Below are 23,409 nucleotides of genomic sequence, written 5' to 3'. Positions count from 1 at the left end.
GCTCTCAAGATCCCAACCATCTCCTAGGCAGCAGAAGCATTCCCAATCTGCCCAGCACGCCAATATTTTGCTCAATACCGACAAATATCAACTATTCCAGCCGCAAAGTCAACTAATCCCTCTAAAAAACAACTAATCCAGCCACAGAAGAGCCTGCATAAACCAAATGGAGTATGGCTGCCAAAACAGATGTTTCTCCTTCATTTCTCCTTTCCTGTAAAGAGAAAGATCGCACAGGAAAATTTCATTTGCTTTTCCTACGAGAGATTCCTGTGTTCCAAAATGTGTAAAGGAATGTTATCCATACGAATCTTTTCCTCCAAAAAAAAAACTGTGTTCTAAAACGGGGCCTTACAAGATCCAAGATCGAATTACTTCTCATCTTACTTTCAGAGATAATTTCCAAGTCTAGTTAACGGGATAGCTCTACTGCAAACCCCAATGGGAAAAAGAAATACACCCTGACCGACTTAATCTGCATCTTTAACCCCCCACATCCTAAAGCTCGTCCTTCTTAGTAGAAGGAGCATCCTTGCTAACTTCCTCAGCCTTCTCGTCCTTGTTTGCATGCTGTGGCTTCTCATCGTCAGAGTCATCCTTGGCATCGACACCGGAAGACTTGCTCTCATCCTCGTCCTCCTGCCATAGGGAAAAGTATGGCATTTGGTGTTATAGGGAAGATTATTGCAGAGTATTCATATGTAGATAAGAACATTCAGAACAGAGAAATAGGTTCTTACATCTGTGTCATTAGCATCTTCATCGTCATCAAGGTCATCATCCTTGCTGCTTGCAGATTCCTGTTGCAGAGAAAGACATCAACAGGTTAGTAGTGAATGTACAGTTAAGGAGTATTACACCAGTCAGACTAGTTCTGAAGAGATGAACAGAAGATGTCACATACCTCCTCGAGTCTCTTCTTCTCAGCCTCGTCAAAGGCGGCCTTCTCAGCCTGAGAAGGAAAGCCATGGCTTAGTTCTGTACATACAGACAATAAAATGAAACAAAACTGAAATGCTATTGGTAAGAAGGCATGCATACATCTTTGTGCTTGGCCCAGGTCTCCTCTGCGACCTTCTTGGCGTACTCAGGGTCATCCGTGATCAGGATATTGTCAAACAGAGTTCCCGATTTAACCTAGTGTCAATGAAGAAATCAGTATACGAAGTTTGCAACAAAAGCTTCAGATGATGATAGCCATATGCCATTTTTAAGCACTAACCTGCCACAGCTCAATGCCAATGTGCTTCAAACTGTCAAAAGCGTAGATGTAAGGATCATCCTTGAAATCTGCACGAAAAAGAATTAGTTGAGCAGAAGAGGTAAATGGACGGCTGACTTAGTCTGAGTGCTAGCAGGGCGAATGTACAGCAGGGGGGCAAGTGCAATGAATGTAAACGTACCAGGGTTGTCAATCAAAGGTGCCTTCCATTTGCCCTTGTATTCCGGGTTCTTAATTTTCTGATTGCACAAAAGTTTAATCATGTAAGACCTTGCAATGCTCATTGAGGCTTTTCTCAGATATTTAACTACCTAGTCATACTGCTACAGCCATACCTTTTGCGTCCATGGTCCCTTGTACTCGGGGTTTGGCATGGTTGGAGCTGTCCATTCACCATCTTCCTCATCGTCCCAGTCCTCCGGCTGCCAAAGGTATTAAACAATGTAATTATAGATAACACAACGCATAGTAAAACTATTTAGGAAGTGGAAAAACTAGGCACCTTCGTTGCCTCAGGATCAGTAATTTCCTTGGGAATATCGTCATAACCCTGCAAAGAACAATATGAGTCAGACAAGAAAACGCCAGAGATAAAGCATCAATTTGGAACAAGATATCCACAATGGCTTAGCTCAGTATTATGACATTGATCAGAAATCAGTACTCAAACTAAAACATCATCATCGTATAAAGTGTGTAGCAGTTAAGATAACATACCTCTGGCTTCTTATCCTCAGGATCAGGAATGTATTCCTCATCTACCCAATCTTCTGGCTGCAACCCATTAACCATTTAATGTTATTAAATGTGACGGAAAAAAACTTAACATTTAGAACAGTAATCTCTGAACCTCACCTTCTTGGCTTCAGGATCCCTGATCTTCTTTGCAGGGAGAATGTCCCAGTCATCATAGATGCTGCCAGTTTGCTTCTCGGCGTTGTCAATTAGAATGCTGTAAGTGGCATCAGGACGGATGATCAATGTGTACACATGTGTCAGCTGATCTGTCTCGCACGGCACCTCCTTCTTGATCAGATGGTTCTTGCCATTCTTGGTGAGGATAGCATGCACCTTCTTGGTGGCGTACCCACAGATATCCGGCCCAAACATAATGCTGGAATTAAAAAAAAAGTAACATAAACACAGGAACAGCACGACTAATCAACCAACCAACTAACAAACAAACCGATCAAAGATGATCGCGTTGCTAGGAAACTAAAACAAATGGTCATGAAGTTGAACGTGTCAGTCCTCACCTGTAAGGTGTCTCGCCGCCAAACTTCTTCTGGTCAATATCAGCGCCGAGCAGCTTGACATAGCCACCACCACAGTCGAGCTTCTGCTCATGCTTGACGGAGAACTGCAGAACCAGGGTCTTGTCCTTGTTGCTCAACTCCGGGAACTGCGCCGAGATGGCGTAGAACCTGTAGTCCTCGGAGGTCTGGATCCCTGCAAGCACACAGTTACAGATTGAAACAGAGGAATTCAGCATACTCCCCCACAGAACAGAACAGAGCAAAACGAGATGCGGCATTATGATTGATCAATTACCTTTGTCCTCGGCATCACCGTTCCATTTGCCGGAAGTGTGGTTCCACTCGCCGGCCGTGTTGTCCTCCTTCTTCCACTCCGACTTCACCCACCGATCCACCCATCCATCTGCTTGTCAGGCACAATTCGCAGTTGAGTATGATTCAGGCGGCACCACCAAACCAGTAATTCTAATTCTACTCGTCGATCACCAAATTGAAAATGCATGGCCGGGAAAACAGGTAAACATCCACATCCGAGACAAACAGTACTAGTACTAGAATATAACAGCAATATGGCATTAAAAACCGAAGAAATTAAATGCAACTATAAACCCCGAGATCTCCTATAATAAACCCTATAAACCCAGGCGTCGACACGAAAATCCACCTAAATTTTCTCCTCGAATACTGGATCTGACAAACGGCCTCCCGTAACACAAGGCATGATCGCAACACCAACATGAACAGCAGCCCGAAACGTGGCGGATCGCGAGGCACAGGCCAGATGAACTGCACGGCTCGAACTGAACTAAACTACATGTCGATCAGACGCATTGGCCCGACCGAATCTACGATCGACGCGCGACGAATCTACGATCGGCGAGGGACGAACAGGGTTTGGATCTAGGGGGGGCTCACCGTCGAACTTCTCCTGGAAGAAGACCTCGCCGGCGACGGCGGTGGCGAGCGCGAGCACGGCCAGCACGGCGAAGGACGGCGACCTCGCGAGGGCGGGCATGGTGTAGACAGACCCCTTCCGAGAGCTCTCACTCCCAGTCCACAACCCCAACAACCCTTCTCACCGGCCCAGATCCAACAAAACCTCTCTCTGACGAACAGATGGGTAGGGAAGGAACGCGAGGCGCGCCTTAATAAAGGAGCGCACCGGCGCACACTGTGGTGTGAGGTGACGTCGCCGGAAAAAAGGGTGCCCGCTCGCTGACTCGTGGGCCATGGGAAATGGCTGTGCGCCGGGTGCACAGGTGGGGCCCGTGGCGACGGGACGGGGAATGGGGCGGCGAATGGGAGCCCGCCGCGTGGCAAATCGACGTGTTTCCGGGGCCCCTGATTGGCAGAGGCTACGTTGCCACGCCCTCCCCCCTTTGGTGATATCGCTCGACGTCGGATCTAGTAGTCCAGTGAGTCCTCTGACAACTGGGCCCCCGCGGAAGAGGTGGGCCTGCTCGTATATCTCTATCCGCAGGGAATCGAACTCTTTTTTTATCATTATCCAAGATAAGAGAAAATATTGTACCGACCTCGAGTGGATTGATTCGAATATTTACGTTAGGATCTCGAGCGAAAGATCCCTGGCATAGCCTAGCCTGGTTCTGTAATCTGTGTCCAGATTTCTCTGCCTTTTGCAGCAAGAAGTAGGTTGGGCTGACAAGAAACAAGCTCCTCCATTTCGATCTTGCGGCTGCAACCTCGTCTATCGTCGGCAGAACTAACCATTTCGACTTGGCCTCGGTCCGTGATGCAATGGAAATTCTCCAGATCAATCCTTTCTCTTGCCAGACAATCTCAGATCTGTGGAAACAACATCTCTCGGACTTATCGGTTCTAATAACAGTGCTGTGGGATAGTATCTCGAAACGAGGAACGCCATGGCCTTTTGGAATGAAGACGAAGATAGCTCATGATATGATCAAGTATTACTCTGACGATCTCTTGTTGTTGTGGTCTCACCGCTGCTCCTCATCGTCTCGAAAAAACATTCCGCAGGCTATCCCACTTGGCTTCCAGGTCGTATAAACGTGCAGCTACCTTAAGGAAAATCAATTTCGTGCCACAATACCCACGTATAGTTGTATTAGTTGTTGACCAGTGCATCTCCTTTGCACAATAACAATACGCCTCCTATTTCCGAACAAAAAGAGCAGCTGTGATGATAGTTTAAACTCAAGTTGCAGCATGATTCTATCCAAACAAAAAAGATTGAGCACTTAGTAATCACTCCAAGTCAAAACTGACGGTGAAACAAGTCCATTTGCAATGGCCACACAGAATTCCAGTCCATTTGCAATGGCCACACAGAATTCCAGTTGCAGGATGCAGTTCCTTGTTTGAGAAGCTGCGTAACAAGCAAAACGTAGGGCATAATGATGCAGCAGAAGCCGTCAAGCAGATACAATTTGCCATTTGCATTTGGTACGGCGGTTAATTGTAACGTCCACAAGAAATGTTCCTTTGCTTGGAAGGCAACTTCACCTTTTAATAAAAACAGGCAGGTCCCAACAAATGGAGACAGTCCATCACCATTCTATCCGTCCATAACTCGTACATAATTATCAGATTTGGGGAGTTATATTATAATCCAACTATTCAGGTTTCCAGCTATTTTTTGTTCCAATGGAAAGAGTATCAGGATTTCTTTAGAGTAAATGAACTCCTGAATATTTTTTCAGGTTTTAGGGATAACGAAAGCCAATTTCCAGGATCATTGGAAGATAAATCCTGCATGGATGCAAAACATAATCCTCTCATTGTGATACAGACAGTTACCCTCAACAGGAGGAACCGCAACGTACAGCGGATTCACATGGTCTATCGATTGAAGGAAACCATTCGCATGCTAGCAAAATGTGTGAGAACTAGCGAAGCAAGAACCGAACTGCAGCTACAGCATCGCCTTTGTGCTCTCTGAGGGTCCTCTCTGCAATTTTCTTGTCCAACTGCATATTCAGAGACTGTTAGAAAGGGACTTCCTGAGTATTAGAAAAAAGAAGCTGATGGTGAGGATTTCAGATGTCACCTCAAGCTCATTGGCAATAATTTCAACATCAGTAGGGTTGATCTTGACAGCAGCTAATTCTTTCTCCCTGGTGAAAGAGTTAAAGAACATGACAATTTTGTTACAACAATCACATGACTCATGAACAACATTTCCAGGAAAACAAAGTCAACCCATTTATCTAAAAACCAAGTGCACTACTTTTCAAGGTCACTGTCTTCATGTGACATTGGAATGAGTTCATATGGCTAAAGAACGTACCAGAAACATGGAATTGATCATATATGCAAACTCGAGCCACAAATTGCAAAGTAAACAAACCTTAATCATCACTATATCGCACTAGAATTGTTTATTTCTGTTCATTTATTATCATTACTTGGCTAGTTCTTTCATCATTTCATCATGTCGAAAGGCTATGAGATAACAAGATAATGAACTAGCAAAACTGCAACTGGTCTGGGTTTCCAGTTTGTTCGTTTAAAATGAAATAAAATGCTCAATTAAACTTTTAAGGGGCTTTAGAAATGGATCTGAAGTCTCTAGCAGGCTAAGCTGTTATGCAAACTGAATTTCACGTTCAACCTTTACATGAGCAGTTGCTAGTTACCATTGTCATTTGCTGCAACGGTAGTAGTTGTACAATCAGTAAAATTTAAAAAGAAAAATGCATTGTTGTATTTGAAGTTTCTTGAGAACAAAATAATAACAATGAAAGTGTGGATACTTTATATACTAACCTCAGTCTCATTGCATTCCAATCAGCCTCTTTAGATGAAGCAAGAGCTGCCATGGCCTGTAAAAGAAAGAAAGAAAGATCAGCTTCACCAAAGTAATCCTAAAACTAACTTAATTAAATGCACATTTATCTCCATGTTCTACCATCTACATCTTGCATCTAGATTTTTACTTTCCTGATATCAATAATTTTAGCATTGATAGACTATAAAGGGACTTCAATTAACTACAGAAGGAGTGTATTTCATATATAAACCCTTCAAAAAGATTAAGATTTAAACGCTTAAGCCCTGCTTGGATTGTTGAATTTTTTGTGTGGCTGCTCGTATTTAGTTCATCTTTGGGGGGAATTGAACTAGATACCTGACCCTCCCAAAAAAGATACAACAATCCAAGCAGGGCCGATGGATGGACTGGAAGGTGAACTATACATCTGCCTAAGTAGAACTTTTCGAATGCCATGTCGATAGCTTATTCAATAGTTCCAAGTTATTCAAGAAATATGGCTTGTTGGGAAACAGAATTCCAAATTACAAGTTATTTGTATCCGACAAAACTACTGGAAATAGCACTCAGGTCAAGTGGGTTATTAGATGATATTGCAGTTAAAGCAGTTATATCTTGTGAATAATTAACAAACTTCGAAACTAAACAGGATTGGGTATCTGACATGTTATGTGAAAAATATAAGGCTTGCATATAGACTATACATAGACAGACAAACTAGACGGCATTCCTTCAGACAATAAATGGATCATACTGGTTTCAGCACTACAATCCAGCATAGAGAACTAAGCTGAAGCGCACCATCCCAACAAAGTTGGGGAATAGCAGAAGACGACTATCTGCGTATTTCCACTGGTGTTACACGGATGCATCATGCCGCCTGGGCTCCACCATAGTCCAAATCCTCCACCTCGTCGCTCCGATGCTCGTTAGTTGGATCTATAAGAACTTGAGGGGTTAGAGTTGAGCAGAACATACGGATTGGACGCGGGAGGAGTCGAGCTGGCGATCCTCGACGTGGTCGGTGAGCTTGTCCAGCGCCTTGCTCTGCTGTTGCAGGTCCTTGGAGTCCGCCCCCGCCTCCCCCGCGGCGGCAGAGGGGCCGACCTCCGCTGCCGTCGCCGCCGCCGCAGCAGCAGCCGCCGTATCGTCGCTAGCCGCACCCATCGCTTCTCTCTCTCTCAGAGATGCGGCTGTCTAAAACCCTAGGTCGAAAAATTCCCCTTTCTCGCTGTCGCCTGTGCAACTGAGGAGGAGGATCTGGGAGCGATGCAGCTTTGAAGGGTTTGTTGTCCGCCGATACGACCGATACGACGTTGAGATTCGTGCAGGAATAGAGACGACATTTTGTTTTGAGCGAATTGGCTGGGATTTTTGAACGATGGTTTTGAAAGAAGTATAGGAAGAAACGAAAAGGGATTCAGACTGGAGGAAAAGTCTACGAGTGACATTAGAGACGCTTTAAAATGAGTTTCATGGGATATGAAAGTTATGCTCACATTTTTGAAAAAAAAACAAAGGATGATATGACCTCATCTTACAGTTCTTTGTTATGATTTCTCTCCTGCTGGTATGTACTGTCAAAACATGCATTCGATCTCTTCTTTTTTACCAACAAAGTGTGCATCAAAATTATGTCGTGTCCAAACAATTTTACATACTCTTAAGGTTTATAAACTCTAAAATTGATCTTCGTTACGAGCCATGATCAACAGTCTAGATTGCGCCTGCCATCTTTTTTCATGCAATTCATCCTTCTAGGACGCCCTGGACGGTCCTACACCAGTTTGTGCTTCATACCGTACTTATGCGGATGTTGCATTTTTGCCATGCCTCTTAGCGTACAACGAGTCAGGGCACCGTGTCAAAAGTAAGAAGAACGATGCCTATTTGGTTTCCTTCCCATGGTCTTCTTCTTTCCTCGTGAAAACGGTGAGCTTTCACGGTGAGCCAGGTAACCAATTTGGATGTATATCTTATTATATTTCGTACCTGTCATTGAGCAATGTTTTCTTTTAGTTTATATTTACTGTCACACAATTTGCGTGAACGAATGAACCGCTATAGAATTTTCTTATGAAGCATGGCAAGTGGTACATTTTCCTAACACCATAAGTTGAGACGAACCGTACAAATATGAGGTGTTTTCTGGAAGAACCGGTCAGGCCATCCGATTTCGGACAAATAGTCAACATTGTCATATCTCTTTTTTAGACGCATGCGACACATTGATAAGAAAATTTGATGTCCGTAGTAACTTCATCAAATTTTTTAGTTACAAGGCCCCGTTGGGTTTTTTAACATACGAGTATATGCTTTACCCGAACGGTTGATATATACATAGTCCGCGTTCTGTAGAAAAATACAAATCAGTGGGCGCATACCCACATGCTCACACTACTACTTTGTTTCGTAGAAAAATACAGTCCCAGCCGACTAGCAGGTCGGCGTATACGCATATGCTTGGTGTTTCCTAGAAAAAAAATACAAGCCCCAGCTGACCAGACCCGCGGACGCACATATACGCACGTACGCACAAGAATACAAGACGCTGACCACAACCTATCGTGATCATATATACCTACATAAAATACGTCGTACATACGGCTGGACCCCATTCGTGACCGAAAAGAAGAAGAAGAAGAAAAAAGAAGAGAAAAAAAGAGAAAACGGACGGCCGTCCCAGCCGCCCGCCGCTGCCGTCTCCACCGCGTCGCACCAAACCCAACAAGGGAGGGGGCTACTTGGTTCGTCCCCGTCTCGTCTCATCCCCTTCCTTCTTCCCCACCCAACCCGGCGGCCTTTATACTGCTACGACCTTTTTGATTAGTAATTCTTCTCCTTCTTCTCGTACGAAAGGGCGCCGATTGCGACCACGCGTCCTCCTCCGCCCGCCGCCGCAGCGCATTCCCCCCGCCGCCGCCCACCTCGGGGACGCCCCGGTCGGCGATGTGGCGGCGCCATGCTGGGCCCGCTCCTCAGGTTCCTCTCGGCGTGCGGCGGGGCCAACTGGCAGCAGACCTCGCCCGCCGCGGCGGGGGCGGCGGCCCCCTCCTCCGCCGCGGCGGGGGACCCGGCCTCTGAGGGCCGCGACGGGCTCCTCTGGTGGCGCGACCTCGCGGGCTGCGGCGCCGGGGAGCTCTCCGTCGCGCTCGTCCAGGCCAACCAGACGCTCGAGGACCAGTGCCGCCTCGACTCCGCCCCGCCCCTCGGCACCTTCGTCGGCGTCTTCGACGGCCACGCGGGCCACCACGCCGCCCGCTTCGCCTGCGACCACATCGTCCCCAACCTCCGAGGTCAGCCACTCACCCACTCCCACGCACGACCGCATTCACTGTCTTATTCTATGTGATGATTGCCGCACTGATGTTTTTGGTGGGGGATGCGATGAGGAGCTTATTAGGTCTGATCTGCGTTTGCAGAGGCCGCGTCCGGCCCGAGGGGCGTGACGGCGGACGCCATCAGGGACGCGTTCGCGGCCACGGAGGAAGAGTTCATCGCGCTCGTGTCGCGCCTGTGGGAGACCCAGCCGGACGTTGCTACCGCCGGGTCGTGCTGCCTCGTCGGTGTCGTGCACGACCGGACGCTCTTCATCGCCAACCTCGGTGACTCCCGGGCTGTCCTGGGGAGGAAGGCCGGGCGCACGGGGCAGATCGTCGCGGAGCAGCTCTCCAGTGAGCACAATGCCAATGACGAGGCTGTCAGGCAGGAGCTCATGGCCCAGCACCCCGATGATCCACAGATTGTCGCGCTTAAGCATGGGGTCTGGAGAGTGAAGGGCATCATACAGGTCGGTTTTGTTGATCTCAAAGGGTTTGGTTTTGTGCCACTGTTGTCGAAGCCTATATGTTCAGTGCTCACGCAGTGGTTGATGCAGGTGTCGAGATCATTAGGTGATGCGTACTTGAAAGACACGCGGTATAACACAGAACGGATCAAACAGAAGTTCAGAGTTTCTGAACCATTCAGCAGACCTATAATGAGTGCCACCCCGTCTATTATCTCACGCAATCTTCAACCAAGCGACTGTTTCGTCATATTTGCCTCAGATGGCTTGTGGGAACACTTGAGTAACCAGGAAGCCGTTGAGATTGTTCACAGCAATCAACGCGCAGTAAGATTCCACATATCTTTCTTCTCTTATTCAAATTTTTATGCAACGATTCATATTTCTTTGGCTTTCTGTTGTTGTGTAAGATGATTTTAAATCTTCCTAGCCTATTTATTCTACTCATTAGATTAAATGTGTATTAGGATGTACTGTTCTCGTTTTCCAATTATCCTAGTATCATCATTTACTTTGAAGCAAAGGAGAATATATAATTTGATTTTTTTGTATGAGAAAGAGTCTGGATTTGCTCCGATATTTTGTTGGCCAGCATGATTAGTCAGCTAGTCCAGGGTTCTTAGTATGAAACTAATAATTGATATTTACGGTGATGGGTATGTGCTAGATGGAAAGTATATACTGGTGTGCGACCTGTCCCTGTGTATTTGAATCGTCACAGGTTACAAGCTAGCAAAATTTCCAAGTTGTCACTTTCCTCTTGAATGCTTTGAGTTAAGTCATCCTATTACTGTAGGAAATTTGAGGCATCTCCTGTGACCTTGAGCACTCATTTAGATCAAGAGTTAGCTGTGTTAAAAGGCTCATTGCCCTTCTGTAATGCTGGCAGGAGCATCCATGTCATGGTAACTATTGTAATGATGTAAATAGTCTATTGTGCTACTGTAGGTCCATTCGGACCATACCAATAATAAAATGTTAGTGCTTACATGGAAGGATTATCAGTTTTGTGCTGTTCTTCAAGCACCGGGGATTCATAACTTGCTGCAGTATCATGACTGAGATCTATTTGGTCACTTGTGTTCTTGCTCATATATATTTATGTTTGGTACTTCGGCCTCTTCATGTCTCACAAGCTTTGCATTTATTGCTATTTCCAAACATAATGTCGATGCATTTATGTGCAATGGGTGAAGCTACGAAGCAAAATTATTGAAATACACTGTGATTTATTTGGTCACCTTGTGTTATTGGCTGCATATATCTGTGTTTTGTATTCTGGCCCAAGTAAAATTATTGGATACATCCTTGCCAAATAATAATGTTAATTGTTGGTCCTGTTGACAGTTTGACATTTTTGTTTTACCAAACTAGTCGAAGTGTGCATCATGAATTTGGTTCATCAGCATAGCTGGAAGGGCAGTTTTTCGATTTTCTCCATCTTTGGGTAAATAGTTAAAATCTGTTCGGATAAATGGTGTTTCCTTATCATGACTGCCATACTCTCTTTGTCCAGGGAAGTGCAAGAAGGCTCATAAAAGCAGCTCTCCAAGAAGCAGCGCGGAAACGTGAGATGCGTTACTCAGACCTCATAAGGATTGACAAGAAGGTTCGCAGGCATTTCCATGACGATATCACTGTCATCGTCTTATTCATAGATCACAACCTGTTGGTGAAAGGAAATGCGCAAGGACAACCCCTTTCCATCCGATGCGCCTTAGATCACTGACCACAACCTAGCTCATCCATGGATTCTCAGTTTCTGTCAGCGGAGATTAGCAGTGAGATGGCTTCATCAACCAATCGTTGTGAACAGTACACAGCGCGGCAGTTTTTTTTTCCTTCTTTTTTTTTCTTACATTTCTCTTGCTTTTGCACATAAAGTTGACTACTCGTTAAATCACCAGTTTTCCGCTCTTAAATTACCAGTTTTCCCCCTTTGAGTCTTGATGATGTCGGATAAATGTGGATATTCTTCAGGCTCGGAGATATTTGCCTAGAGTTTATGAGGGAACCTTTGTTAAAGGATGATGTAACCGTGAATTGGATTTGTTCTCTCTCACTTACATAACATAATATGGTTCCTTTCGGCCCTAGGAATTGTCAGCTTGTGTGGAGGCATTACAGTTTGTTCATGCTAGTATTCTAAACTGTTATCTGTCTCCACTTTCTCAGGCTGAGATGTTAGCACTTCATAATCTATCTGAATCTGATACTTCGATGAGTCGACGATGTGTTGTGAGATCCACCTGAACCTGTTGATCTCTTGGAACCTGGAGTTCTGAAGTTGCCTTCTTTCGGCAGAGAAGCTCTTGAAGTCTTGACTGACATCTTTTCTGTTTATTCCCCGCGAGAAAAAAACAAATATTTGTTTCTGCTGAGAAAATTGCCAAAACATCACTTCTGAAACTCTATTTTCGGGAACTGAAACTATGGCCAGCAGAAAATATCACCGGCTGTGATATGGCGCCACATGTCATTGACACAACACTATCTGATAGTTGTATTTTTTTAGTTGTAACGAGAACGAAAGGAAAACCATTCCTGCTAAGGCAAAAATCCCGCGCTCGTCTCCGGTCTCCACAGTCTTCCTTCCCGCTCTCCTCCCCTTCCTAGGCTCCTAGGGTTCCATCCATGGAGATGGAGCCCGCCGCAGGATCCGCCTCGGCCGACGGGGGCGCCTTCCTCGAGTTCGTCGACTACGCCATCTCCATGCTCATCTCCTCTTCCAGCGACGACGGCTACGAGTCCCCCGGCGCGGGGCCGGCGCCGGCGCGGCCGCCGTGGGGCTGGGCGGTGGCGCAGGTGCTCAAGTCGTGCCGCGCCTACTCCAGCGGCGTCACCGCCGCCATCCTCCTCTCCGACCTCCACCAGGTTAGTCAGCCAGCCAGCCAGTCAGATTTGCTGTTGTTGGATCAAGTGTGGGGTACTTGTTCTACTGATCAATCAGGTTCCTCTGTTGAGTGAGTCGCTCTAGTAGTCTAGTTCAATTCGTTGTACATGTATATAGCCTTCTGTGTTAATAGCGCTTAACGTGCCACTCTTTCAGTCTTTCCCGAATATGCTACGCTTCTCATTCATGTTAGGTCATTGCTGTTTCCTAGCATTCTGTTTGATTAGCTCGATTTTGACCGTACAATGTACATGGATGCTTCCCTTTGTGTAAGGATTAACCAATGTGTTCTTATTTTGAGTCCTTAACCACTGTGTTGTTGAGACTGAACTATTCAGAGAGACAAGGACATGCATAATCTTCGTTCCTATGTAGTAAAATGAGTCTATTATGCTGTGTAAGGAACCTTTCACCACCTGTTACCTTACAATTACTGGTAAGTTCCTATAGTCACTACTTGTTGGTTTACTCGTTGAGTACCTGTTACTGATTTTTAGCACCTTGGCTTTGTTCACTTCTGTAGCTTTCAGTACTGCTGGTATGCTAGGTTGTGGTTCAAAGGGTCTTCAAATTGGCAACTCCATGCTTTTTGCTTGTTAGTTGTTCCACAGAATATACACATGTTGCAAATCAATGTCTCACGTTGTATTTTGTTACCATTTCTTGTACTTGTTGGATTGGAGGTTCCTTTTGTGTTTTCATGTAGTAGACAGATTCCTTAGGGGGTTAAAGTTTTGCTGCTTTTGACAGTCCTGGACAGAACAGCGTAAATCTCTGACTGCAAAGAGGAAGGTTGAGCTGACCAATCTTCTAAACAAAAGGACTAAAAGGAGGAGGCTTCCTAGTACTATCACAATTGATTCCATCCATGAGAAGAACTTCCTTTCTCCCAAGAGTGTCCTTGAAGCAGTCGTCATCGATGTTTTCATTCTTCCTGGTATGCTTAAGCACATGTACTCTGCGTCATCCAATGAACAAAATATACTTGTTACCAGTTCAGATGGGGGATATCTCCCTCCTGGCAAGCATTCAAAACAGTATAAAGAATCTTAAGCATCCCCCAATCATCACAACTTCCATGATTCGTCGGTGTTATCAATTCGTTCAACTTTATCCTTGATTACGCACATTGTATTAAACTACTAATTTAGTTACCATTTGAAATGCCATTTTGTTACAAAATTTCCAAACCTGCATTTGTCCTTGATGCCTCCTTTTTTATCTGCGTGTCATTCTTGTAGGTACAAAAATATACATGCTTACCTTGGGAGACATGTGGAGTACATCCACTATTGATCTATATCTACACCGAAGGTAGGTCTGACCAATTGCTTAGTTGACGTTCCGTTTTGTTTGATGATATCATGGTTCATGGTAAAAGTCAGGATGAAATGCATCAAAAGATATGGAATGAATGAGGATGAGTTTTTTTATTGGTCTGACTTCCGTTTTCCCCAAACTTTCACGCCAGGTACTATAATTATATAGGGCAAAATTGTACCTTGAAGAAGGGTCGTGAAGTTGTGCTCACTGGATGTTGTCTTCGCACAGCTGTGGAGGGATCTGGCCGTGCTCGTATTTTGCCAACAGAATACATGGTGATATTACTTGATGAGGTGACTATTCAAAGCTCTTAGGTGTAAGGAAGGGGTGTTCATATGTACTGTTTAAAGCAATTTTTCAGGTCATATGATCCTTTGTTTTACTTGCATTTTCATCCCTCATAGTGACTTCCATACCTGGCAATTGGCTAGAAATTCAAAAAAGTTTAAGATGAATGTGAAACCACATCATCTCTTCTACTTGCAAGATCAACATCAATGTTTTATATCTATATAGACAAATAGTTTATGCTTAAGCTGTTATAAATTTAATTTTGACACTTGTCCTGTTTCTCTTTGGACTTGCCTTTGATTTATATAGGATGAAGATGAAGATGCCATGTTACTTGGTGTACAGTTTTGCACGTATTCTTTCTCCTCTATGAAGGAAGAGAAAAGTAGAAATGATGTTGTATACTCATTTTATGCAAGGTAAAATGAGACATCTATTACTCCTTCTGTTCCTTTTTATAAGATGTTATAGCTTTGTCCTAAGTCAAACTTCTTAAAGTCTGACCAAATTTATACATATATAAATAATATGTACTAATATCTACAATATCAAGTTTATAGAAAATTTACCAACATATGCCACTATAGATTAGTCTTATTAAACCCATCATGATTTATATGTTCATGCTATATATGGAAAGAAAGCATATTGTACTTGTTCATAATAGATTACTTTTGTTAAACCTGTTTTATTAAATCAATTTTGTGATGTTAAGGATCAAACCATCCCAGCCTTTTTTCTTGCAGGATTGAGAAGATTGAGTCCTTGGAACCTTTTGGATGTACGGAAAGAAAGCAGATTGTACTTGTAGACACTGATGGTGGGAAGATAAAATTTATTCTATGGGGAGAGCAGGTTTTGCTTGCGAATCTTTTCAGGTTCATTTCACTCGATATAAGTACCACCTGCTTCGGTCAAGTTATAGCAAGCTAAACATTTTCTTTTCAGTATAGGGAGCATGCTTGCACTGGATAATCCTTTCATTGCAAATCTTGTGGATAGTAATCATGAGGAATCTCAGGAATTGTGCCTTGAGTATGGTAGTGCAACACAGCTTTACTTGGTGCCAATTGCTCAACACGAGGAACAGGTTGGTTGGAATATCTCGGTGCTACTTATTTCTTCACTACTGTTGACCAAGACAGAAAGATTATGTGCTAGGTACTTCTCACACCTACTCCAGTAAGGAGCCAAGGACCTCGGCTGTCATGTGTTCCAGTCGATAATATGGCTTCACAAGTGACATTATCACGTGATTTGCATGGTTCAGTTGACTTCAGCAAATATCCGTTTCGAGTATGTAAGCTAATCTTCACTTGTCTGTGTTTCTTTTCAGAACAGAACTTTTACTGATCATTGTCTTGCTTGCAACTACTTGTTGATCTAACCTTTCACCACTTATTCTGCTGAAGCTTTATTTGTATTGAGTTATATTGTGTCGTAACAGTAGTATAGTTTAACATACTTGTTGACTTTACTGCAGTAAAACCTAAAATGTTTAATACCTTGTACTCTTTTTAGTTGTTGCATGTCAAAATATGTTTAATTTCTGTTAGTTCTGTTTATGTGCATCTTGTGCTTTACAGTCTGAGTGTATTATCATGTAGTTTTTGTGCATGTAGAAAGGTTCCTGCAATACCTTTTTTTTTCTGGTAGCTGTATGACTATGACATTCCTCATTTGTAGGTGTGTGTAAGTGAACTTCATGATAAAATGGTGGGAGTTAGTCTGTTTGGCACCGTAACAAGTGCTTGCAAAGCAAGCACATCTGGGACTACCTTTTATTTGGAGATAGAAGACATAACAGGAGCTGTCTTGATGAAGCTTGCCTTTACTGGACACTGGTATCACTATATTTAGTTATTTTTACGGATTATCGTTTCTTATGTCAAATCAACGTGTTCTAATATGATTTGAAATTCATTATGTTGTATGGATACCTGTGCAGGTCATTAGGTAGAGTTGGAGTTGGTCATATGGTGTACATCTCTGGTTTGGCTTGTACCTTGAGTGTAACAAAGACGTAAGCAGCGCAATCCTGCCATAATGTGTGTAAACTTCTGGAGTTCTGGTTGATTGATTTCTTTTTCTTAACAGCCTTGAAGTGTCATGGTGTGAAAAGGAGTCAGGATCTCTGTTTGTTAACTTGAGCTTGCTGCCAGCGCTGCTGAATTCAACATGTCTTTATAATTTATCACTCTTGTCAGACCTTCCCCATTCAGCAAACAGAACACATGTAAGTCTTCTCCAATAGGCCATCACTGCTATGAGATCTCTTTTAATGCATTTCAAGTTTAGACAAGTTTAGACGCTGACAATATGTATAAAATAATCAGTGTATCATCTTTAGCATGCCCCATTATACAGTACAGTCAATCTCAAATATGCTTTGTTTGAAACAAATCAGATACGAGTACCTATTTTACGTATGTTTCTAAGAACTTGGCTGTATTCTTCAACTGTAGTCAGTTCTTTGAGTTGCTAACATCCTGTCCTTAAATCTTATTGTACAGATATGCCGTGTCCGACTTGATCACATTGATCGCAACAGTTTGAAGTTGTCGCTATTCCACAATCTCTGTGGCTATGTTGTGAATGAACTATCAGATGGACTGCTGCAGTGCTCCTTTTGTAAAGTTGCCTGTCATAATGGATGCACACATGGCTTTCAGTTGCACTTGACCATTGCGGATGACAGTGAAAAGGTCTTCGCATGGTGTAATGGGCAGACGGCTGTCGAGTTCCTTCAAATATCTCCTGATGAATATATGGAACTCCCCGAGGTATTAACTGGTGAACTTTTCCCATCATACATACAACAGATTCCTAATATTTAAGGCAGCACTTCTTAGTATCCGCTCTGAATAGTCTTCCTGAACAATTCCTAAGATGTTTAGTGTTTCACATTTAGTCAGTTAAGGGCTGAATGCGTGCTTCATGTCAGCAGTAATGCCCTCATTTTGGCTGGGCTCATTTCTTACTTTTCTTGAGCAAAAACATGTTCGTCAACAACAAAGCATGCTTACATTCCATCATTTCGGTAAAATTCAAATTTTGCCTTCGCCTTCAGTGGCCTACTGGTGTCACCCTCATGTCATGCACAATCACGTCTGCCTGTCAGGTTGCCGCCACCGCCCACCGGTAGCATGCACGTGCACAGATCCACAATCCAAACTGTTTGACTCTGTTCTCACTGAAAGCTAATTTTTCCCTGATGATACATATGACCAGGACGAGCGGATGATGTACCTCTTCACTCTCCAGAACGAGAGCTTCACGGTTGCCATCGCAAACACCAACAAGCGGGGCGATATGTCCAGCTTGAGCAAGGAGGCCCTCCCCGTGTGGGAGATCACAAGAGCCCAGAAATGCGATTGAGCTGGGTGTCGAGAGACTTGTAGAGGAAGAATTTGCTAGGTGGCTGACAAGGAACGGTTTATGTGGCAAAAGTTAGGTGACTTTGTAACGTTGTTTCCAACAGGTTTGATCTGGAAAAAGAAAGCTAGCCTTTTAATGACATTGTTCTGTGGTGTGGCTGTGCCATTCTCCTTCCTTGGTGGTTCCCTTGAGCCACTTCGGCCGTTGGGTAAACTCAATACGCCTGTCGGTTTGAACGGTTAAACCCAATGCATCACTGTTCTGCGGTGGGCAGTGTAATTAATCACAACGCTGGCGAGAAGTCAGCTTCCCGCAGGTTTGCAGCTGATCAACACTGTTTTCTGTTCTTTGCCTTGGTCTACAAAATGATCACTTTCAGGCTATGTTTGGTAGCTCGGTTTTTTCTAAGTATTTTGGAAATACTACAGTTTTTAGATATACTCTAGTTTTATATACCACGAGGTGTTTGACTACTTAAAAAATTAATACCAAAGTATTTTCAAAACCGATGTATTTTCTCAGTATAAAATAAAGAGGTCCAGACCTCTTTATTTTTTACAGAGCACGGACAAAAAAGGCATCTCCATGCCGTTGCCCCTCGAGCCGTCAGCGCTGCAGGTCGCCGGGCGCCCGTCGAGCCATCACCGCTGCCTTTTGCCGCGATGTCACCCCTGCAGGTCAGGTAGCCGTGCTATCCCCGCTTCGGGTCGCTGCCCCCACTGAAGTTCCACGCGCTCTGCCGCAGGAGGTCGCCGCACCTGCTGCAGATCAATGCGGCATCGTCATTGGAGGTTGCCGCGCCGCTCCTGCTGCAGGTAGCCGCGCCGCCGCTGCAGGTCACCAGCAAGGCAGCAACCCGCAGCTCCAGCACGCCACCGCCTAGGGTTGTTTTTTAACTAGTCCATTTATTACTTTGCATGCCGATTTAATTAAGGATCTTCAACACATATCTTTGTTGCTACTAGTGTCCAGCCGCGCATCTCCGTGAGAGAGAGAGGGGTGGGGGCTGGAGGAAGAAGAAGCACAGATGAGTAGATTTTTAATTTTATAGTACAGTGACCGTGCGTTGCCACGGTTTCTTAAACATGTGCACGTGAAAATTCATGTTTATACAAAACATAACAATATAATTGGACATTCAATCAAAATGATCTCGGGACCGATGCTAGCAGCCGCGGCCAGGGACATGGCACCCAGTCCACGCCGCCTGCCGGCCGTGGCTGGCGTCAGAGCACGCGATGGCGTAGTGCACGAGGAACCGTGCGGCGGTGTATAGCGCCGATCAGCCCTGGACCCCTTTGCTCGTCTCTTGCACGATAATCTAATCCGACGCCGACGCGTATCGAGAGCGGTCACCACAGGGAGGTGTTGCGCGGGTAGATGAGTCGGCGGTGGCGGCCTGGGAAGGCAGCGCTGTGGGAATATGAAAAGGAAGGTTCGATGGAGTGTAAGGAGACACGGAAAATCAGAACATACACGAAAATTGATGCACGGCGGACGACGACGAAGGAAACCTTCCTGTTTTTATTATTAGGGAATACTTTGATACCAAGCAGGTCAGTAGTTTTGCCAAACTTTTAAATGTGGTTTTCATGAAACTGTGGTATCCTTTACCCAGGACAAATAATACCGTGGTTTAGAAAAAACTTTGAGTCCAAACAGAGCATGGAGGCGTGTAGAACAGGTTATTTTATCAACCAAATTTAACAGAAAACTCAAAGTTCCGTGGGAAACAAAAACTCCCTAGTCAATACTTCCTCCGATCCTTGCGCATGTACTTCCCAGTAAAAATGGTCATATTAACCGAGAAGACTGAACGTGTCAAAAAAAAACTGAGAAGACTGAACCCAATGCATACACTCTCTCCGTCTCATATTAAGTGACATTCTATTACATGTATCGAAACGATTTTTAGGCATAAATACATTCATATCTGAGCAAATTTGAATCACTTAACATGGAAGGAGGTAGTAATTTTTATACTTCTACCTAATTCGATTCTGAATTGAAACCGAATTTAACTTGGACAATTTGTTTTCAAGCCTCGGCCTCGGGTACCTGGAATAACAGAAGCAACCGGAAGACAACGGGACCTACATGAGTTAACCCTCCCTGCCGATCGATCTGCCTCTTCTCTCCCGAGTCCCGAGTCCCCCGGATCGTCAGGGTTTACGGCCAGGGTCTTTCAAGATTTCACCAAACTAGCTAGCGTTTACGGCCAGGGTCTCCTTCCGCTTCCAGAGGTGGTGGAGCGCCCGCCCGAGCGCATGGCCGGCGGCGGAGAGTCGGCGCCGGCGGAGGCGGAGATGAACCTGGAGTGCTTCGATTTCGCGTTCAACTCGGAGAAATTCTCCGACAGGATGCTGCGGATAGAGGTCGTCGCCAGTGACGACGTCGCTGAAGAGTCCCTGCCGGACCGCAAGGACAAAGGTGCGTCGAGTACTCGAGTGCCCCGCCTCTCTCCCCACCGCACTGATGGATTTAGTTGTTTGACAAAGGACAAAGCTGTGGATATATATATGTTGCTTAAGACGATTCCGGCATTAACTTTGTGGGTGGATTTTGCGGCTCATTTGCTGATGATTGGGCTAATTTTGTTTCATCAAGACACTGACCTCCCTCCCTCGCTGCAAAAGTAAACTACAATCAATCCGTTGCCACTGGACAAACAAAGGCACGCAACTATACAACTCAGAAAATGTGGAAACTCGAAAGACGTTATGCCAGCTGAAAGTTACAAGTTCTAGTAGCTGTCCTTTGTGGACTTTGAACTTCTAATCTTGATGTTACAATTCTTGGCCAAGTTTTGTCACAAACCATTTCAAAAGGCATTGGCTGGTTTGGATTTTGAATAATAATTGTAGTTATTTGATGCACTACACTTGCTTTTCAAAATAAACATGGCACAGAAAGTTTTACAATTCTAATAGGATACTTGTGGTAATATACTAATACATATCATTGCTTTTACTCAGTAAACTACAGGCATGCTTAGTGCAGCTAAAGGATTGTTCGATCTCTGTGACCGTGACATTATTTTAACCATTTTCCTGTTTATCTGAAAATTGACTAAATTATTAATCTGCACAGCTGCACCCTTAGAATTTCAGAGTGTTTCAAGTATGCTAACAGAAGAAGAAAAATTATGTATATTAGTTTTATTTTTTTTCCTTTTTACATCTGCAGTTTCTCTTTTATTTCACTGATCTTGGTATTTGGCAGGTCATAAAAGACAGCGTATTGACTCTTCACCAACCATGATAGGTACACCAGTTTTACGAGTAAAGACCCTTCATATCAATTCCGCGATTCTTGCTGCAAGAAGTGCTTTCTTTCTAAAGGTAATTTGCTAGCTTATTGAAATGCATTTGTTTTACAGAGTTCAAGTCTCTAATAATCTCATGCTTCTTAGCTTTTCTCAAATGGCATGAAAGAATCTGATCAGATGCATCCAACAATTAGGATTGCTGATTCAGGTAATGTGATAGCTCCGGTGTAACACTCTTTCTTGTATGCTTTATTCTAATTTGCTATCGTGGTTGTGTTTCTATTTTCTTTATTTTTTAAATTGAAAACACGATTGTTAATGGTAAATAAAAGATTATGTTTCTGAGATTCTTCAACTTCTTTTTGTTTTTATTTTCTGTGATAAAGAAAAGGTTAGTCCCTCGTCGAACTATTCTCAATACTGAAATTCAACAGCGCAACTTAAATAACCATTTAGTTTAGGGGACAAAAAGCTATCATTTTTTGTTTACTTCTTTATTGAACTGTTTCCTTAATTCTTATGCCTGTTTTTTTTTCATTCTACTCGGAACAGAAGAACATGCCCTTTTGGAGCTTTTAAGTTTTATGTACAGGGGAACGTTGACAACAACTGAGCCCAGTCTTCTGCTCGATATCTTGATGGCTGCTGACAAATTTGAGGTTCCTTCTTGCATGAGGCATTGCAGTCAGTTGCTTATAAGCTTGCCAATGACCACAGAATCTGCACTTCTCTACCTAGACCATGGATGCTCCATTTTATTGGCAGCTGAAGTTCAGCGTGTGATAGGTACAGCCAAGCAATTCATTGCCAAGACATACAGGGATTTTGATAAGTGAGTAATCCCCATTTGATGGAGCCATGTTTTCTTGTATTCTTTCTGAGGAAAGTGTAGACACCGATGTCACAAGATCATGTATGGAGTTTGCTCAAGTCATGATTTGTCTCATTTCAGGTTCCGTGATGAAGCAATGAACTTCTCTCTTGCTGCGATCGAAGCCATCTTTTCAAGTACTGACATTCATGTGAGATGCGAAGAGCAAGTGTTTCATTTCTTGCTCCGTTGGGCCCGTACACGGTACTTAGAATCAGAGGAAAGACGCGAGATCTTGAATTCCCGTTTGCTTCCGCTTGTGCGCTTCAGTCACATGGCTGGTACGTCACTGCAGTGGATCCTAACATTGACTGATACTGACATAGACCATGAGGAGGTAACTAAGCGTATTACTGAGGTACTTCTACGCAAAGGTTACCCAGCACAGCTTGAAGGGGCTCTTGCAGCAGACGCAGAGCGAGCTTACACAATGAAACCTATGAAAGTGGTTGCGTTTGATCAACCCTGCCGACAGGTTATAGTTTACTGGGATCTAACGCGCCAAGAGTGCTCCCGACTCCCCCGGTCAGGAAGGAAACTGTCTGGGGAGATATTTTCGTACCCGTTCAACCTCGCGGGGCAGAAGTTCTGTCTCGTGGCACTAACTGGAATGGACGAGCAGAATAAGTTACAACGCATTGGCCTTGTATGGATCCACAGGGAACCGAAGGGATCGACATGCATAACAGTAGATTATGAGTTTGCTGTGAGGACAGAATTGACAGGGAAATTCGTCAGCCAGTTTGACAGGAAGCACACCATTACTTATGATCCGGCACGTGAAGGCAAGGGTCCCTCGAGGACTGAAGGGTCGTGGTTCATTTGTGATGATAGACACTTCATCAACGATGTGCTGCATCTGAGAGCTGATATAACGGTGGTGGAGCAACCGGTACTACAGACTTGATTATTTCTCACTCAGCAAAGTTAGACTGTGTGGCATCAGTAGTTTTGTTTGATGGGATCGCAGTTGTAATATGGGATGTTTTTTATTTTTCGGCTCGGCCGGGTTCATTGTGAGGAATGGCCAGCCTGCTGCTAGAAGAGCAACTGGAGCTGTTATTGCTGACGGCAATTTACGAAGTTCCTGGAGTCTGAAGCTGTAGGTGCAAGTCTTGATGAAAAGCTGAAGAAATTCGATTGGCTCGACCGGTGGCTAGTTGGCTACTGCAAGTTTGAACTTGTGCGTCTGTTTGTGCTGACTTTGTAGTACTCCTTTCGATCCATGTTAGTTGTCGCAAATTTGTCCAAATATGGATGTATCTATGCCTAAAAAGTATCTAGATACATGTAATATTTCGACAATTATTATGGATCAGAGGGAGTATTTGATATTCTGGATGTTAGTATATATTTTTTAAACTTG

The 23,409-nt window shown here is 44.1% G+C and overlaps 4 protein-coding genes across 4 annotated transcripts; 2 read left to right on the top strand and 2 right to left on the bottom strand.

Moving 5' to 3' along the window:
* Nucleotides 1–273: 273 nt before the first annotated feature.
* On the bottom strand, nucleotides 274–3,620 carry LOC100841311 (calreticulin). Its single transcript, XM_003563118.4, has 13 exons — nucleotides 3,394–3,620; nucleotides 2,774–2,881; nucleotides 2,479–2,671; nucleotides 2,078–2,336; nucleotides 1,940–1,996; nucleotides 1,725–1,772; nucleotides 1,558–1,644; nucleotides 1,404–1,461; nucleotides 1,223–1,290; nucleotides 1,042–1,137; nucleotides 905–952; nucleotides 741–800; nucleotides 274–639 (listed from the first exon to the last, which is right to left on the bottom strand). The coding sequence occupies exons 1-13, from the start codon at nucleotides 3,491–3,493 to the stop codon at nucleotides 499–501; spliced, it is 1,323 nt and encodes a 440-aa protein (XP_003563166.1). The 5' UTR covers nucleotides 3,494–3,620; the 3' UTR covers nucleotides 274–498.
* Nucleotides 3,621–5,042: 1,422 nt separating this feature from the next.
* LOC100842831 (huntingtin-interacting protein K) lies at nucleotides 5,043–7,501 on the bottom strand. Its single transcript, XM_003563123.4, has 4 exons — nucleotides 7,211–7,501; nucleotides 6,229–6,284; nucleotides 5,510–5,576; nucleotides 5,043–5,429 (listed from the first exon to the last, which is right to left on the bottom strand). Exons 1-4 carry the CDS (start codon nucleotides 7,397–7,399, stop codon nucleotides 5,349–5,351), a joined length of 393 nt encoding a protein of 130 aa, XP_003563171.1. The 5' UTR covers nucleotides 7,400–7,501; the 3' UTR covers nucleotides 5,043–5,348.
* A 1,472-nt stretch (nucleotides 7,502–8,973) lies between these two features.
* LOC100827014 lies at nucleotides 8,974–18,219 on the top strand. Its single transcript, XM_014897363.2, is given in 16 exon segments — nucleotides 8,974–9,528; nucleotides 9,655–10,022; nucleotides 10,110–10,346; nucleotides 11,536–11,708; nucleotides 13,578–13,849; nucleotides 14,154–14,226; nucleotides 14,384–14,528; nucleotides 14,836–14,945; nucleotides 15,273–15,404; nucleotides 15,475–15,616; nucleotides 15,688–15,822; nucleotides 16,213–16,370; nucleotides 16,475–16,549; nucleotides 16,624–16,762; nucleotides 17,040–17,309; nucleotides 17,758–18,219. Coding segments are annotated over 16 exon segments (2,910 nt in total). The 5' UTR covers nucleotides 8,974–9,194; the 3' UTR covers nucleotides 17,905–18,219.
* A 1,759-nt stretch (nucleotides 18,220–19,978) lies between these two features.
* Nucleotides 19,979–23,389, top strand: LOC100826701 (BTB/POZ domain-containing protein At2g46260). Its single transcript, XM_003559158.4, has 5 exons — nucleotides 19,979–20,334; nucleotides 21,127–21,245; nucleotides 21,317–21,380; nucleotides 21,725–22,004; nucleotides 22,125–23,389. The coding sequence occupies exons 1-5, from the start codon at nucleotides 20,172–20,174 to the stop codon at nucleotides 22,948–22,950; spliced, it is 1,452 nt and encodes a 483-aa protein (XP_003559206.1). The 5' UTR covers nucleotides 19,979–20,171; the 3' UTR covers nucleotides 22,951–23,389.
* Nucleotides 23,390–23,409: the final 20 nt, after the last annotated feature.

This window comes from Brachypodium distachyon, chromosome 1 (assembly GCF_000005505.3).
Source record: "Brachypodium distachyon strain Bd21 chromosome 1, Brachypodium_distachyon_v3.0, whole genome shotgun sequence".
Classification (NCBI taxonomy): domain Eukaryota; kingdom Viridiplantae; phylum Streptophyta; class Magnoliopsida; order Poales; family Poaceae; genus Brachypodium; species Brachypodium distachyon.
Note: the sequence above shows the minus strand (reverse complement) of the source record. Positions and strands in the feature narration are given on the sequence as shown.